Here is a 12,540-nt window from a genome sequence, read left to right as displayed (position 1 = left end):
TCACGCTCAGACCACACCTGGAAAGCGAACCCCGCGTCGCGGCCTGAGAGCGGGAGGCGCAAGGACCTCTGGGAAATGTAGTCCAGACGGCCTTGCTTCTTCCGCCGACAGCTAGGGCGCGAGAACTGGGACTACGGGGTCAGCGATGGAGAGCAGCAGAGCCAGTTCCTGGTCTCGAGGAGGTGTGGTCCCCGGTTCAGACTCCTCCCATTGTTCTAGTCGGCACTAGAGGCCTGCACAGACTACTATTCCCAGGGTACCGCGGGCGTCGGACCCTGGGAACCCGACCGACACCGGCAAACGAAGTTCGCTAATGCGCTAGGCGTGGGCTGAGGGAAGGGCGGTGGCGTTCACTTCTAGGCGCTATCGGGTAGCCGCATTGCACGGCGCGGAGGGGAGATGCTCAAGAGGCTGGTCCCCCGTCCCTTGCTCTCAGGGAGAGCAGACGGGTACCTGAAACCACGACCTGAGCCTGCGCTCCTCTCCAGTCTGGAATACGTGCGCGGTGCATTGCTGTGGAAGGGACCAGAGCCTTGGAGGCCACCCTCCCCGTCCCCCAGGGTCTGTAGTGCCTTTGCGGCGTGCTGCCCTCGGGAATTATACTGAGTCCCCGGAAATGAAATGCCTGACTCTCTGTTTAGTGTGTGAATGCCCAGCAGGGGCCGCTACAGGACAAGGGGCAAGGGTTGGACACACCACCACCACCACCCATCCACCCCGGCGCAGACGAAAATTCTGGACTCATCCTGACTGAACAGCACAAAAAAACTCTTTATTATAGTGATGAAATTAATAGTCCCCGGTTAGTCTTTACTCCAACCAACTAAAATGTCTTTAACTCGGACTCTCTAGTCAGCCGAGACTTCCGCAACCCACGCGCATCCAGAGAGGGTTCCTGGTTCCTGTCCTGCAGCGCTTCTGCGGGACAAATTAGCCAGGTGGCATTAGAGACAGGGCCCGCCTTTCATTCTTTGGTTGGACACTTATCAAGCCAGAGAAGCTATCAATACCCAGTCAGGTGCCAGAGGAGGAGGTAGGACTCCTGGGAGAGATCGAGGCCCGACTCGGCCTTGAGGAAGAGTAGAGAAAGGTGGAGCGTATGGTCCATCCAGGCGGCAGCTGGCTGGGCGAGTGGCCACGCATGTGCGCCTGCATGGAAGCTAGGCTGGGGCAGCCAACACTGCACAGAGGGCAGCGATAGGGAGCAGCCCCATGTGTCCTCAGGTGCTTGGTCATGGCAGAGAAATCCCGGGAGCGCTGAGGACAGAGGCTACAGGAGAAGGGCTTCTCTCCTACAGGTGGAGAAAGCCAAAGAAGGAAGAAATGGGCGAAGGTTGGCCAAGCTAGGGGAGCGTCAAGCAATGGGGCAAGGGAGGAGCTGGCAGACCAGCGATGGGAGCAAAAAAGACAAATTCACACAGTCCATACCTGTATGGACTCGGTAATGCGTCTCCATCTGATGCTTGAGTGAAAACCTCTTTCCACAGACAGAGCAAGAATAGGGCCGAGAACGAGCAGGGAGGGGTAAAGGAGGGTGTTGGTGAGACGGGCAGCTCAGTGTGCATTCTTGACCCACACAGGTTGCCAGTGGGCCTGTGTGGACAAAGAAGTCAAAATGGCATGACCAGAATCCCTGAGGCTGAATCCATCCATCCAGGCAAGCTGAGCGCTTGGGAGGGGCAGAGGCAGCAGTTCTTTTACCCTGCTTACCTGTGTACCCTTGCCCAGACTCCTCTATCTCCCAAGGGCTGAGTTGTTCGGGGCCCTGGGGAAAGGATCCTGCAAGTAGAATGTAGTAGGGGCGCTGCTAAGGCCGGATTCCGAGAGCCCAGGGGCTCTCCGGAAGCCCTGGGTGGAACAGGAAGGGGCTTACCTGGAGTGGGGCTGGAGGAGGGCTGCCGATTCTGACTCCAAAGACCTTTGGAGTGGTTCAAGGTCAGTGGGATCCTGGATGGAGAAGAATGATAGCCTTGGCAAAGCCTGAGAACCTAACCAGCTCCAGCCTCTCTCATGACCAGAATATTTTGTTGTCTCCTTAACTCAGGAAATGTGGAGATGTGGTGCCTTCCCACACATTACTGCTACCTCTCCTGAGCTACTCCCTCCCAGTCTAGATCTTCCACTAAGTCCTTCTTCACTCACCTCTGGTCTTGAGGCCAGACCTGCCAGGATGCAGTGATGGGGGTGCTAAGGGAGAAAGGAGCGCCATATCTGGGAGGCCACAGGAAGATGCTCCACAGGGCAGGTTGGCCCTCCCCCAACCAAGGGGCCTCAGCCCAACAGGGCCTGGGAATAAGGCTGGTTAGGAGGGAACCTGGTGAGGAAAGGGGACCAGAGCACCCACGAAGACACTCCTCAGAGCCCTCGGGGCTCTCTAAACCTCTCATGGCCTCTCCTTGCTTCCTCTCTGCTACCCCGGAGCCCACCAAGACTGGACTGAGGGCCTCCTCTGATCTCTTCCTAGTTACCGCTGCCATCTCTGGGCTCTCCCTGGGGGCTTTGCGCTTGTGTATTGTCTCCTGTCCTCCCTCATTACGTCCAAAATCCTTCTCTGGTGTCTGTTTCTCTCCAGGGCCCCCCAGTCCTCTCTCAGAACTCCTTATGAGTTCTTCTGACTCATGGTGCCTCTTCGGTCCTGGATCCAGCTCGTCTTCATTGTTATCCCTTTGAGCTTGCTTGCATGCCTCTTCCAGGGCCTGCACTCCCAAGGCTCTGGCTGCCTCTTCCAGGTTCCCCAGCTCCCCAGGCTGTAGCTCTACACTCTCTCCATACACAAAGGTCAGAAGCTGAGCAAAGGTAGATGGGCTGATGCCTTCAACCAGAGCCCACCGGCCCCTGCAACCCAGCCTTGGGCTTGCTCCTGCCAGCACCAGACTGTGAGCAGGGAACTCCAGGCCCCCTACAGTGATCAGGGTGTCACACAGTGCAGGCCGAAGCCTTGCGGCTAACTGCACCAACCTATCAGAGCCATAGGGGCTAGTTATTCTTGTGGGGGTCTGGGGCATTGCTCCTGGCTAATCTACCAGTTTCAGAGGCTCTAAAAGAAAAGTCACAATGTGGGGTCCATGGCCGAAAGGGGAGGGAGAAATCGCATATTCAGGCCTGTGGAGCGGAAGGGAGAAAGAGTGAGTGAGTCTCTGGTTTCAGATTGGGCTGTCTATCCTGAATGAGTCAGATAAACTAAGTCAAGGGCAAGCTGTGGGAATGCAGCAGCAGGAGAATCCACACTGGGGCCTAGGGAGCAAGAGCCAGGCAGTTAGCAGAGGTATGAAGTATAGCAACTCAGATTAAAGACGTTTGCTTCCCTGGGCTCTTTTGCAGGGGAAACCCTCTGAGAAGCGTCACTTCACACAAAACTTGGCATTTATGAATGGAGTAAAGTGTAAGTTAATGAAGAAACTCAAAAAGCTTGTGGGTCCTCCCCCACTGTAAGCCCAGAAAGCCTGGGAAGGTAGCAGACAGGTTACACCTCAGGAGCGCAGACCCTAGGGCATCACTCTCTGAGGCTGAAGCTTCTAGAACACATCCTCAGAGAAGGGATTAGGAAGACCAGAGATTCCCATCCAGTGAGCTGAAAGAGCCACAAGTTTAGAGAAGGCATTGGTGCCTGTGGAAGTGAGAAAGAGGAAAGGGAAACTGGAGAATGGGAAGCTCTTTCCTCTCAAAATGAGGCTAAGGAATGGCTTGATTTCTATTTTTCATAAGCCAAAAAATGGAAGACCAGAAAGAGCCCAACCAGTCAGGAGTTTAAGCGCATACAAAACCATCACACAGGCCTCCCAGAATGCTGGAGGTGGACATTGAGAAATAGCCCAAGTGTCTTAGCACCTAGCAGGTCTAGCCCTCCTATGTGCAGACCCTCCATGACTAAGGAGCCCTATAGGAGGGAGGGGTTATACATGGATACCTTGGGGTGAGGGATGGCAGGGAGTGGACAGAAATGGTGAAAAGGCTCAGCTGGGGAGAGACAGTCACTCACCTCTGTAGCTGCCTCCTGGCACCGCATGCTCTCTACTGCTCTTGGGGCTCCTGCCCCCCACCTCCAGCTAGCTCCACCCCATCCTCAGTCATCCCAAGTATCAGTCTGCCACAGTCCCCCAAAGGGGTGTGGCCTTATACCTCTAAGACACAGAAGTAACTCTTACTGTGGGTTCCTTATAGTCAAAGTTGTGAGCCTCTGGTGACAGGCACTTTGGAAAAGTTAGAGGCTGAGCCTCATCTCTGCCATTTACTAGTTGAGTCACCTTGGGCAAGTCATCTGAGCCTCTGTCACCTCACGCATCTCATCTCAGTGATGTCCTTCCAAGGTGGAGGCGCGGGTGAAGAGCCAGGCATAAGGAAGTGCTCTGCGCATACAGGCCAGCATTAGCTGCTGTTACTTCTGTGTCTTAGAGGTGACAGTCGCAGGGAGTAGCTGAAGACCATTTCTGACACCTCAGAAGAATAAGGACAGAAGCAGAATTTGAAGCAGAAGGGAACTAGAGGCTGAGCCTCGTCCCTTCTCTCTGGCTTAGTTCATTGAGCTCCTCTTATTCTGTAGGCTGACCCTTGTCCTCTGGACCACAGCAAGGACCGGGTCTGTGTGACTCAGATCCTCCCAGCAGACTCTGAGGGGGTAGCCCCAGGAAGCCTGTGGTGGTCTTCGATGAGAGAAATCTTTTCCTGGGCTGATGACAAATGACATTTCTCTGAAATCAAAACCAGGGGCTTCTTTCATTTTCTACTAAAGGGGTCAAGGTCCCTGGAGATTTCCGTCTCTTCACAATTTTAGCCTCTCTCTCTCTTTCTCTCTCTGTCTCTCCCTCTCTCTTCCTCTTCCTGTGTAGTTTAAGATGTCCTTGAAATCTCTGTCCTGCCTCAGCCAGGCAGCCCCACCACAGCCACCACACCCAGCTTTGGCACTCTTAAATTTGAGGAAGGGATAAATGAGACTTTATCTTTTTCTTGCTTTTCTTTTTCTCCCATTCTATTAATCCGATCCTTCAGCTGATCTTCATATTCACTTCTTTCCGGATATCTGTGGTATGTGTCTGGTATGTCACATAAATGCGGTAACTAACTGGGAGAGAAACTAGCCAGTCGTTGATAGACTGCTTTAGTGACAAGAATCAGTCTGAGTCCCCATACGTTTCTCCCTAGATTCCAGTCCCCTCCTAGATCCAATAAGGTAAGGTTTGCTTTTCTCCCTTTGGCCCCAGTCCAAGGTTATTCAGAGCAGCCTTCTACCACTCTCTCCTTCCAGGTCTAGGATGCTCTCCCTCCCATTCTAGCTTGGATGCAGGCAGGTGTCAGCCCCTCCTAGATCAGACAGGGTGTGTCGGTGGGTGAGGCTGGTGAAGGGGCAGTAGGGTGGAGATAGGGGAAGATGAGTCAGAGCGAAAGGGAAAATGCAAATGGCAACCTTGTGTTCATCTGCTCCCCGAATGTTAAATATTTTCCATTTCTGAGCTTTCTAATTCCTAACCTCACACACTTGGGAACACATTAGATATTTCTATGTAAAAGACACCCAGAATGCCAATCCTGATAGGCGTGCAAACACACAAACCTTCTCCAATACGAAAACACACAGTCTCTAAAAACAAGAAGTGGTACAAAGCCACAGTGGTAGAGGGACAGGTACTGGGGTCTGGCGATAGCTTCTTCACCCACAGGAGGAAGCCCCTCCCCTCCCCCCCGCCAGTGACTCAGCTGCCCCACTAGTATGCATTACCCACTGATGACCAAGAAATGGGAGCTGCTCAAAGTATCTCTGTAAGCAATGATAGTTGACGGGCAGTGACAGTGGGCTTTCAGGGCACCGAAAGGGAGAAAAGAGCAAGGGGACGCCCCACTGAGTAAATGAAAGCCCCCTAAGAATAGGAAACCCCATCTTGCCTCCCACTTGGTGTCTACCCACGGTAAGGCTATCCCCTTAGAGAGCCCTTAGAAGTAGTCTCAGGGCCCTTTGAACCCGAGTCCTTATGCTGATGACACTTGAGGTCCTTCCCTAGCCTCTTCCTACAGCCACAGAAGGCACAAAGTGCCTACAGCGGGCACTTTGACTTGCAAGAGTAGGGACACTACTGTTAGATCACAGACCCTCTGGCTGCCTTAGCCCCACTCCCTGCTGCTTTCCACCTCTCTGGGACACAGTTAAGAAGCCCTGCTGTTCTGTGGCCTTGCAGCCCCTCCGCCTTGCAATTGCAATATAAGGCTATCCAATACCTGGCTCCATGTAATGCCAAGGGTCACACGGATCTCGCTCGACTAAATCACATGGCATAAAACTGCTACTTCATAAAAACCTTCAGAAAAATTCTCTGGGATCAGATGACTTTTCAAGACTTCTGTTCATGCTGCACATGGAAACTATCTCTCCTAATGAAGTACTTCTCTAGGAAATTTTTGTTTGTTTGAGTCAGGGTTTCTCTGTGTCGCCCTGGCTGTCCTGGAACACTCTGTAGACCAGGCTGACCTCAAACTCACAGAGATCCACCTGCCTCTGCCTCCTAAGTACTGGAATTAAAGGTGTGTGCCACCACCACCAAGCTCTGAGGGGCAATTTCAAGTTTGATCCTTTCCCAAACTAACCTACCTGCTGCATCTGGCCTCCGATTTATAACCTGACTTATTGTTCTTGGGATGTCTCCTTTCTCTGAGAAAAGTGGCTCTTGCTGGTAATCCTAGTACTCAGGAAGCTGAGATAGGAAGATCATGAGTTTGAAGTCAGCCTGAGCAACGTGAGACATTGAATGAAACAACAAAAAATGTCCCCATTTTCTGCTTCCCAGGCTCATGCAGAGAGCATCGTCTGCTACCTTCACCCTGAGATAGAGTCAGGAAACCTCAGGTCAGGAGGACACAGCCTGTGGCCAGGCAGAGCCTAACGCGGATAGATTTGAACATATGATCGGAAGAGAAATATGTGGGGAAGGGAGGCATGATTGTCTCACTGTTTTGTTGTTAATTTGATTTTGTTGTTTGAGATAAGGTCTATTGCCCAGGCTGACTTGAAACTCATTCTATAACCCAGGATGACTTCATGGAAATCTTTCTGCCTTAGCCTCCCAAGTGCTGGGTTCTAAGAATGAGCCATTATATGAGCTGGTCCCACTGGGTTGGGAAGAGGCAACTGTGCCCTTGAGGTGGAGCGGTCGCCATGGCTAAGTACCTGGCCAAGATCATTGTGATGGGTGTGCAGGTGATGGGCAGAGCCTTTGTCCGGGCCCTGAGGCAGGAGTTTGCAGCAAGCCAGGCAGTTGCTGATGCTCAGGGTTGTGCTGGGCACCAGTCTGCAGCCACATCCAACCTCTCTGGCCTCAGCCTCTAAGAGGCCCAGCAGATTCTCAACATCTCCAAGCTGAACCCTGAGCAGAGCCAGAAGAATTATGAACACCTATTTAAAGTGAACGACAAATCCGTGGGTGGTTCCTACCTGCAGTCAAAGTTTGTCCATGCAAAGGAACACCTAGATGAGGAACTCCAAGTACAAGCCCAAGAAGAAAGAGAAAAAGGGCAGATGCCCAAAACGTGACTGCTGGGCACACCCCACCCTACCCATTGCCTCATAATTTATGGCGAGGTAATGAATGTCTTTTCAATGTTAAAAAAAAAGTCATACCCAGCTTTCTCTGTTCTCTTTAATACCCATATTATGGAATCAAACTTGAGGGCTGACAATTTTATTCCTAGTAATAGAACTGGCCAATGACAGTAAAGAGAACCCGTGTTGAGGTGATCCCAAACCAAAGCTTCTATAAACCACTGTATTGTAATGCAAACCCAGCTCAATGTAACGAGCCATCAAAGTCACATAAATATTGATTCTGTTTAAATATTACAATTAAATTTAGACTATCACAATATGCCAGGGGTGGTTGTTTCGTGGAAAATGTTCTTTTTGTCCTCCCCCACCCTTCTTTGTTTGGAGACAAACACTCTCACTGTGTAGTCCAGGCTGGTCTGTCAGTTCTCCCACCTCAGCCTCCCAAGAGTTGTGAGTGCAGGTATCACACCTCCCTTTGTCTCGTGTGTTTCAAACACTGAGTCCACGCCTCAAGTCAAGCTGAACAGAGTTCGGTTTAGAAAAATTCTGTTAGAGCAGGAATCTTCCCAGGAGCACATTTTACCCTAGATTAAGGTTTCCAAGTGCTCCACAGTGTTTACACATACTAACACCAATTATCCAAATCTGAGAACGTCTGAGCTGCTCACCCGAGTCAAATACACCCCACACATACCAGAGCAGAGAGACACCTGGTGAATTTATCCCTTTCTTCCCCTAAACCATCACACAGGGCTAAATTGAAGAAAAAGAATACTTGCACTCAGCATAACACGAGAACAGAATACAGTTGACGCTCAGGGAAGCCCCTGTGATAGCACACCTTTGTGGATCAGGTGACGAAGGAATGGGAGCAGCTGTCAGAAATGATGGGCACCTTGAGTCTTCACAATCCTTTTTTCAGTCTCACTGTAAGGCTAACCTCGCCCCACAACCTCAGCCTCCTTATGGGGACTGCTTCAAGACGAGGACCAAATATCCATATTCACCTAAACCCAAGTAGAGGGACTCACTCTGGCCTTCTTGGGCTTTGTCCCCTGTAGGCTGAAGAGTCCAAGGGGATCGAGGAAGTGCCCACTTGGATACTGAGAGAACCCTATATAACCTCACTCATACATCCCTAGACTACAATCTGGGAATTCAGAGCCCAGAGTTTACTGGACCAAATAATGCTAAACCCACAAAGACCGCAACTGTCCACTCATGAGAGTGGACTGTGAACAGATGCATACTTCAGGGCCTCTGTTGAGTGGAGGATGTGCAAGTTAGCATATGAAACTGACATATACTGTATATACATAGACAGCGCTGGGTGGTGGCACATTCCTTTAATCCCAACACTTGGGAAGCAGAGGCAGGAGGATCTCTGAGTTTGAGGCCACCCTGGTATACTGGGTGAGCTCCAGGACAGCCAGGGCTACACAGAGAAAACCTATCTCAAAAAATATTATTATTATTAATAATAAATTAGATTTAAAATGAGGTCAACAGCAAGCATGGGAAAAATGGGTAATTTGTGGTCTTGCCCAGAATCCATACAAAGTACAGGAGTCTGTTTTATTCCAGTGATTCTTAGCCTCCCAGGAGCTCACCTTCCAGATATAGGAGCAGCCCTTTGACATTGAACATTTTAGATACTCATACCATTTTACATGTAAATAAATAACACATCCCATAGATTGCTCTGAAACCCATGCCTGTGCAGGCTAATATTTCCATCATCTTTCACTGAATACATACATGTGCGCACATTTCTTTACGATTTCCAAGAGCAAACAGACCATGGAAGCCCAGTCATGGGACTGCCTTCCATACCTACAGCCTGGGTGTACTCTGAAGTACTCTGAGAACTTTAACACCGCTCAACAGCCAAGGGAAACTAGGTGTCAAGACACTGCCCCGCAAGGGTAAAACAAAACCATCCGTGAGCCAGGAGTGGGAACGCACGTTTAGAATTCTATCACTCCGGAAACTGAGGCAGGAAGATCATAAGATTGGGGCCAGACTAAGAACGTATAGCAAGTCCCCGTCTCAAAAAACCAAAATAAAAGGTCACCAGTCAAGATGATTTCCTACAGCTCAGAGGAGCTCACGCAGCTCTCGCTGCCGGGCCAGCACAACTGCTATACCTGCTCCGTGCTAATAGCTCATGCCACAGATCCCATCAGGGAAGTATTCATTCCTATTGGGCCACAGGCTTGAGTGGGGTTTAGAGGCTCCCTTCCCAGAACCCCCAGAGAACCACTGGCCAAACATCCTGGTCACATGCCCAGCCTACACACAATGCTGAAAACTCTTGAGCACTTCAACCTTATTGCAGTAAAACATATAGGTAGCCTGGGAAAATGGCTATTGACAGTTTCCCAGTAGGCTTTTAACCTCACGAACACTGACTCCAATATGAGCTGGGTCCAAAGACCCCAAAGCTTCCCTTCACGTGCACACCAGCGAACCACAAGCCTCTCCCTCCAGTTACCAGAGCCAGGCAGAGTTGGAGGCACCCTGTTTACCCAATTCAGCCTAAGCTGGCCTCAGGGACCATGGACAAAAGTCAGAGAGCATGCTGCGTCACCTGCTCGGCCTGGGCCCAAAAGTGACGAAGAGACACATGCGACCTAAAACCACTCTGATCCTCAACAATATTCCTTAAGGACACCCCCACCCTAGACCTAGCATTCTCTGGGCTAGGCCCAATATCAAAGAAAAAAAAGGAAGAAAAGCCATAGCACTTACCAGTTCGGTCTCCTCCCACATCAACCTCACCCACTTTGAGGGCAGCACAGGCCAGAACTGACCGTTAGGAAGCAGGGCTCAACGCAAGGCCGGGGGCTCGAGGCCACCAGCGCGTGCACAACCTCAGTGGGCTTCGTGCTGAGGCAGACGCTGATTGGCTATAGCTCTGGTGCTGACCAGCCAGTAAAGCATCCCCCCCCCCCCCAAGCTTCTCGCTGCAGCTGATTGGCTGCGGAACTTGGGCCTTGAGTCTGATTGGCCTGGGGGAGAGGGTGTAAGTGTCAAGGCGTGAAGCTGAGATGTCATGTATTCTCAACCAGCCCACAGTGTTGATTGGCTTCAGATTTTGTCCCGTCTTTGCCCTCTCTACTGACATTTTTCTGTCACTGTTAATGGCCTTGGTGGGTCCTTCAGCACGAACTCAAGGAAACCATCATCTTTCCTGCTTATGCTCTGCCGTTTGAGCACCTCCAGTCTGAAGACTCGGGCTTTCTCTCAACCCCCACAACGTGGAGTTTACAATGTACAGGGAAGATGTAACCGAATGCAGCGTCTTCGTCAGTGCAAGGTCCAAATAAAACAGACATGAAAGAAGGGAGACAGACTTATCTTCTATGACAAATGAGGAGAGCACAGGAGTAATTTCTAAGGGGGTATTCTCCATCAAAAAAAAGGATGAGGAATTTTTTAGGGAGGCTACACATACCCATTTGTGGGAGACACTGTTGAGAGGGGTTCATTCCTGCATACACCTAGTTTGTGCCATAAAATTTTATCTGAATATAACGGAAAGGATTTAAAAAGGGAAAAAAAAAGACTTATTTTTCACTCTGGAGGCAAATCTCTATGAACTTGATGCCAGCTTGGTCTACATAGCAAGTGCCAGGCCATCCAAGACTCTGTTCCTGCCCCCACCCACTGTTAATCACGCGCGCACACCTCTCTCTCTCTCTCTCTCTCTCTCTCTCTCTCTCTCTCTCTCTGTGTGTGTGTGTGTGTGTGTGTGTGTGTGTGTGTGTGTGAGGCACGTGTGTGTGCAGGTGCCCTCAGAAGACAGAAGATGTCAGATTTGCTGGAGCGGAGTTATAGACAGTTATGAACGGCCTGATATGGGTGCTGGAGCCAAACTGAGTCCTCTGAAAGCATAGTAGCCTCTCTTACCGGAGCCACCGCTTCAGGAATACAAGGCTATTTAGAACGCACATTAGGCCCTTGTAGGAAGCTGCTTTGCCTTGTCATTAACAAAGTGAGGGGAAGTAGGGCGAGAGTGAATCGGAAAAGTCTCAAAAGCCAACCCCGGCTGTGAACGTTGGGGAGCCCCCTTCTTTGCCCTTTTCCTAAACCACCGTGGACTGGATGATGAGCTGTGTCTGGGCAGGGAAGAGCCATCAAGATTGCTCTGTTTGAATAAACACTTCTATTCTATTAAATAAATCACTTCTAATTCTCCCTGACTCGACAGCCTGCTGAGCCAGCAGCAACTGAGTGCATCGCGGCGCCCAGGGTCTACTACTACCTGGATCTTGGCCAGGGCTGCACCTTGTACAAACCAGTTCTGAGCTCCGTGGCTACTCCCGTTGGCTGGTCCTGACACGCAACCAATGAGACACGAGGGCGCTCTCGAAGAGGCAGGCCTTGATCCGCCGCTGTCGCTCTTGATTGGCCCTGAGGCTGCTCTCGCTGTTGATTGATTAGGAGGCCGGAGGCGTGGAGCTCGCAGTCCCCCCCCCCCCCCCCCCCCCCCCCGGCTAGGCACCTCCTTTAATGAGGCCTACCGCAAAAGAGCAGCTATGGGGATGAGTATCCTAAAAAGAGCAGCACATTGGAAGAGCGTGGCTCAGTACCCACAACTGTAAACGAAAGGGTTGGAAAGAAGTACTGTAGCATTAGCGACGGTTGACTCAGCCCTTTCTAGCCATCACGCTGTGCACATCAGTCTGGGCAGAGGATGGGTGTTCTATGGAGTTAATGTCTGAAGGTCAGAGAGGTGAAACCCATTGTCTCAATTCACACGGGCTCAGTCACTGTTCTCTGAGAGTCCGGCCTTCGAGCTACATCAGGTTGAGTGGAGAATGGCAGAACTCGCCTGTAATCCCAGGATTTGGGAATCTGAGGCAGGGGTCAGCCTGAGCTGCATATCCAGATCCTGTCCTAGAGAAAAAGGGAGACAAATTAACAAAACAATAAATGATTATTAAACAGAGTTGATCCTGTATATGTGTAATAGGGTCTGATGGGGGTCAGTGTAGTCACGTGGTCTG

General features: G+C 50.9%; 1 protein-coding gene and 1 pseudogene across 3 annotated transcripts; one reads left to right on the top strand and one right to left on the bottom strand.

Annotated features, from left to right (window-relative positions):
- Positions 1 to 751: 751 nt before the first annotated feature.
- Zbtb32 (zinc finger and BTB domain containing 32) lies at positions 752 to 5,656 on the bottom strand. Of its 3 annotated transcripts, XM_048438222.3 has the most exons (6): positions 3,980 to 5,653; positions 2,143 to 3,102; positions 1,874 to 1,947; positions 1,711 to 1,779; positions 1,429 to 1,593; positions 752 to 1,292 (listed from the first exon to the last, which is right to left on the bottom strand). In XM_048438222.3, the coding sequence occupies exons 2-6, from the start codon at positions 3,003 to 3,005 to the stop codon at positions 1,015 to 1,017; spliced, it is 1,449 nt and encodes a 482-aa protein (XP_048294179.2). In that variant the 5' UTR covers positions 3,006 to 3,102; positions 3,980 to 5,653; the 3' UTR covers positions 752 to 1,014. The 3 variants fall into 3 exon arrangements, with proteins under 3 accessions (XP_048294179.2, XP_085549051.1, XP_085549134.1); XM_085692925.2 differs by having other exon boundaries at positions 1,429 to 1,779; positions 3,980 to 5,656; XM_085693008.2 differs by lacking the exon at positions 1,711 to 1,779 and having other exon boundaries at positions 3,980 to 5,655.
- Positions 5,657 to 6,392: 736 nt separating this feature from the next.
- On the top strand, positions 6,393 to 7,606 carry LOC125403048 (mitochondrial import inner membrane translocase subunit TIM16 pseudogene; annotated as a pseudogene).
- The last annotated feature ends 4,934 nt before the right edge of the window (positions 7,607 to 12,540 follow it).

This window comes from Myodes glareolus, chromosome 1, assembly GCF_982192425.1.
Source record: "Myodes glareolus chromosome 1, mMyoGla1.1, whole genome shotgun sequence".
Lineage (NCBI taxonomy): Eukaryota > Metazoa > Chordata > Mammalia > Rodentia > Cricetidae > Myodes > Myodes glareolus.
Note: the sequence above shows the minus strand (reverse complement) of the source record. Positions and strands in the feature narration are given on the sequence as shown.

Coding starts and splice junctions, on each gene's coding strand:
- Zbtb32 (XM_085692925.2), bottom strand. CDS start 3,005: ATGCCCCAGACCCCCACAAGAATAACTAGCCCCTATGGCTCTGATAGG. Junction 1,780..1,873: donor CTCCTCCAGCCCCACTCCAG/GTAAGCCCCTTC, acceptor TTCTACTTGCAG/GATCCTTTCCCCAGGGCCCC. Junction 1,293..1,428: donor GCATTACCGAGTCCATACAG/GTATGGACTGTG, acceptor CTCCACCTGTAG/GAGAGAAGCCCTTCTCCTGT.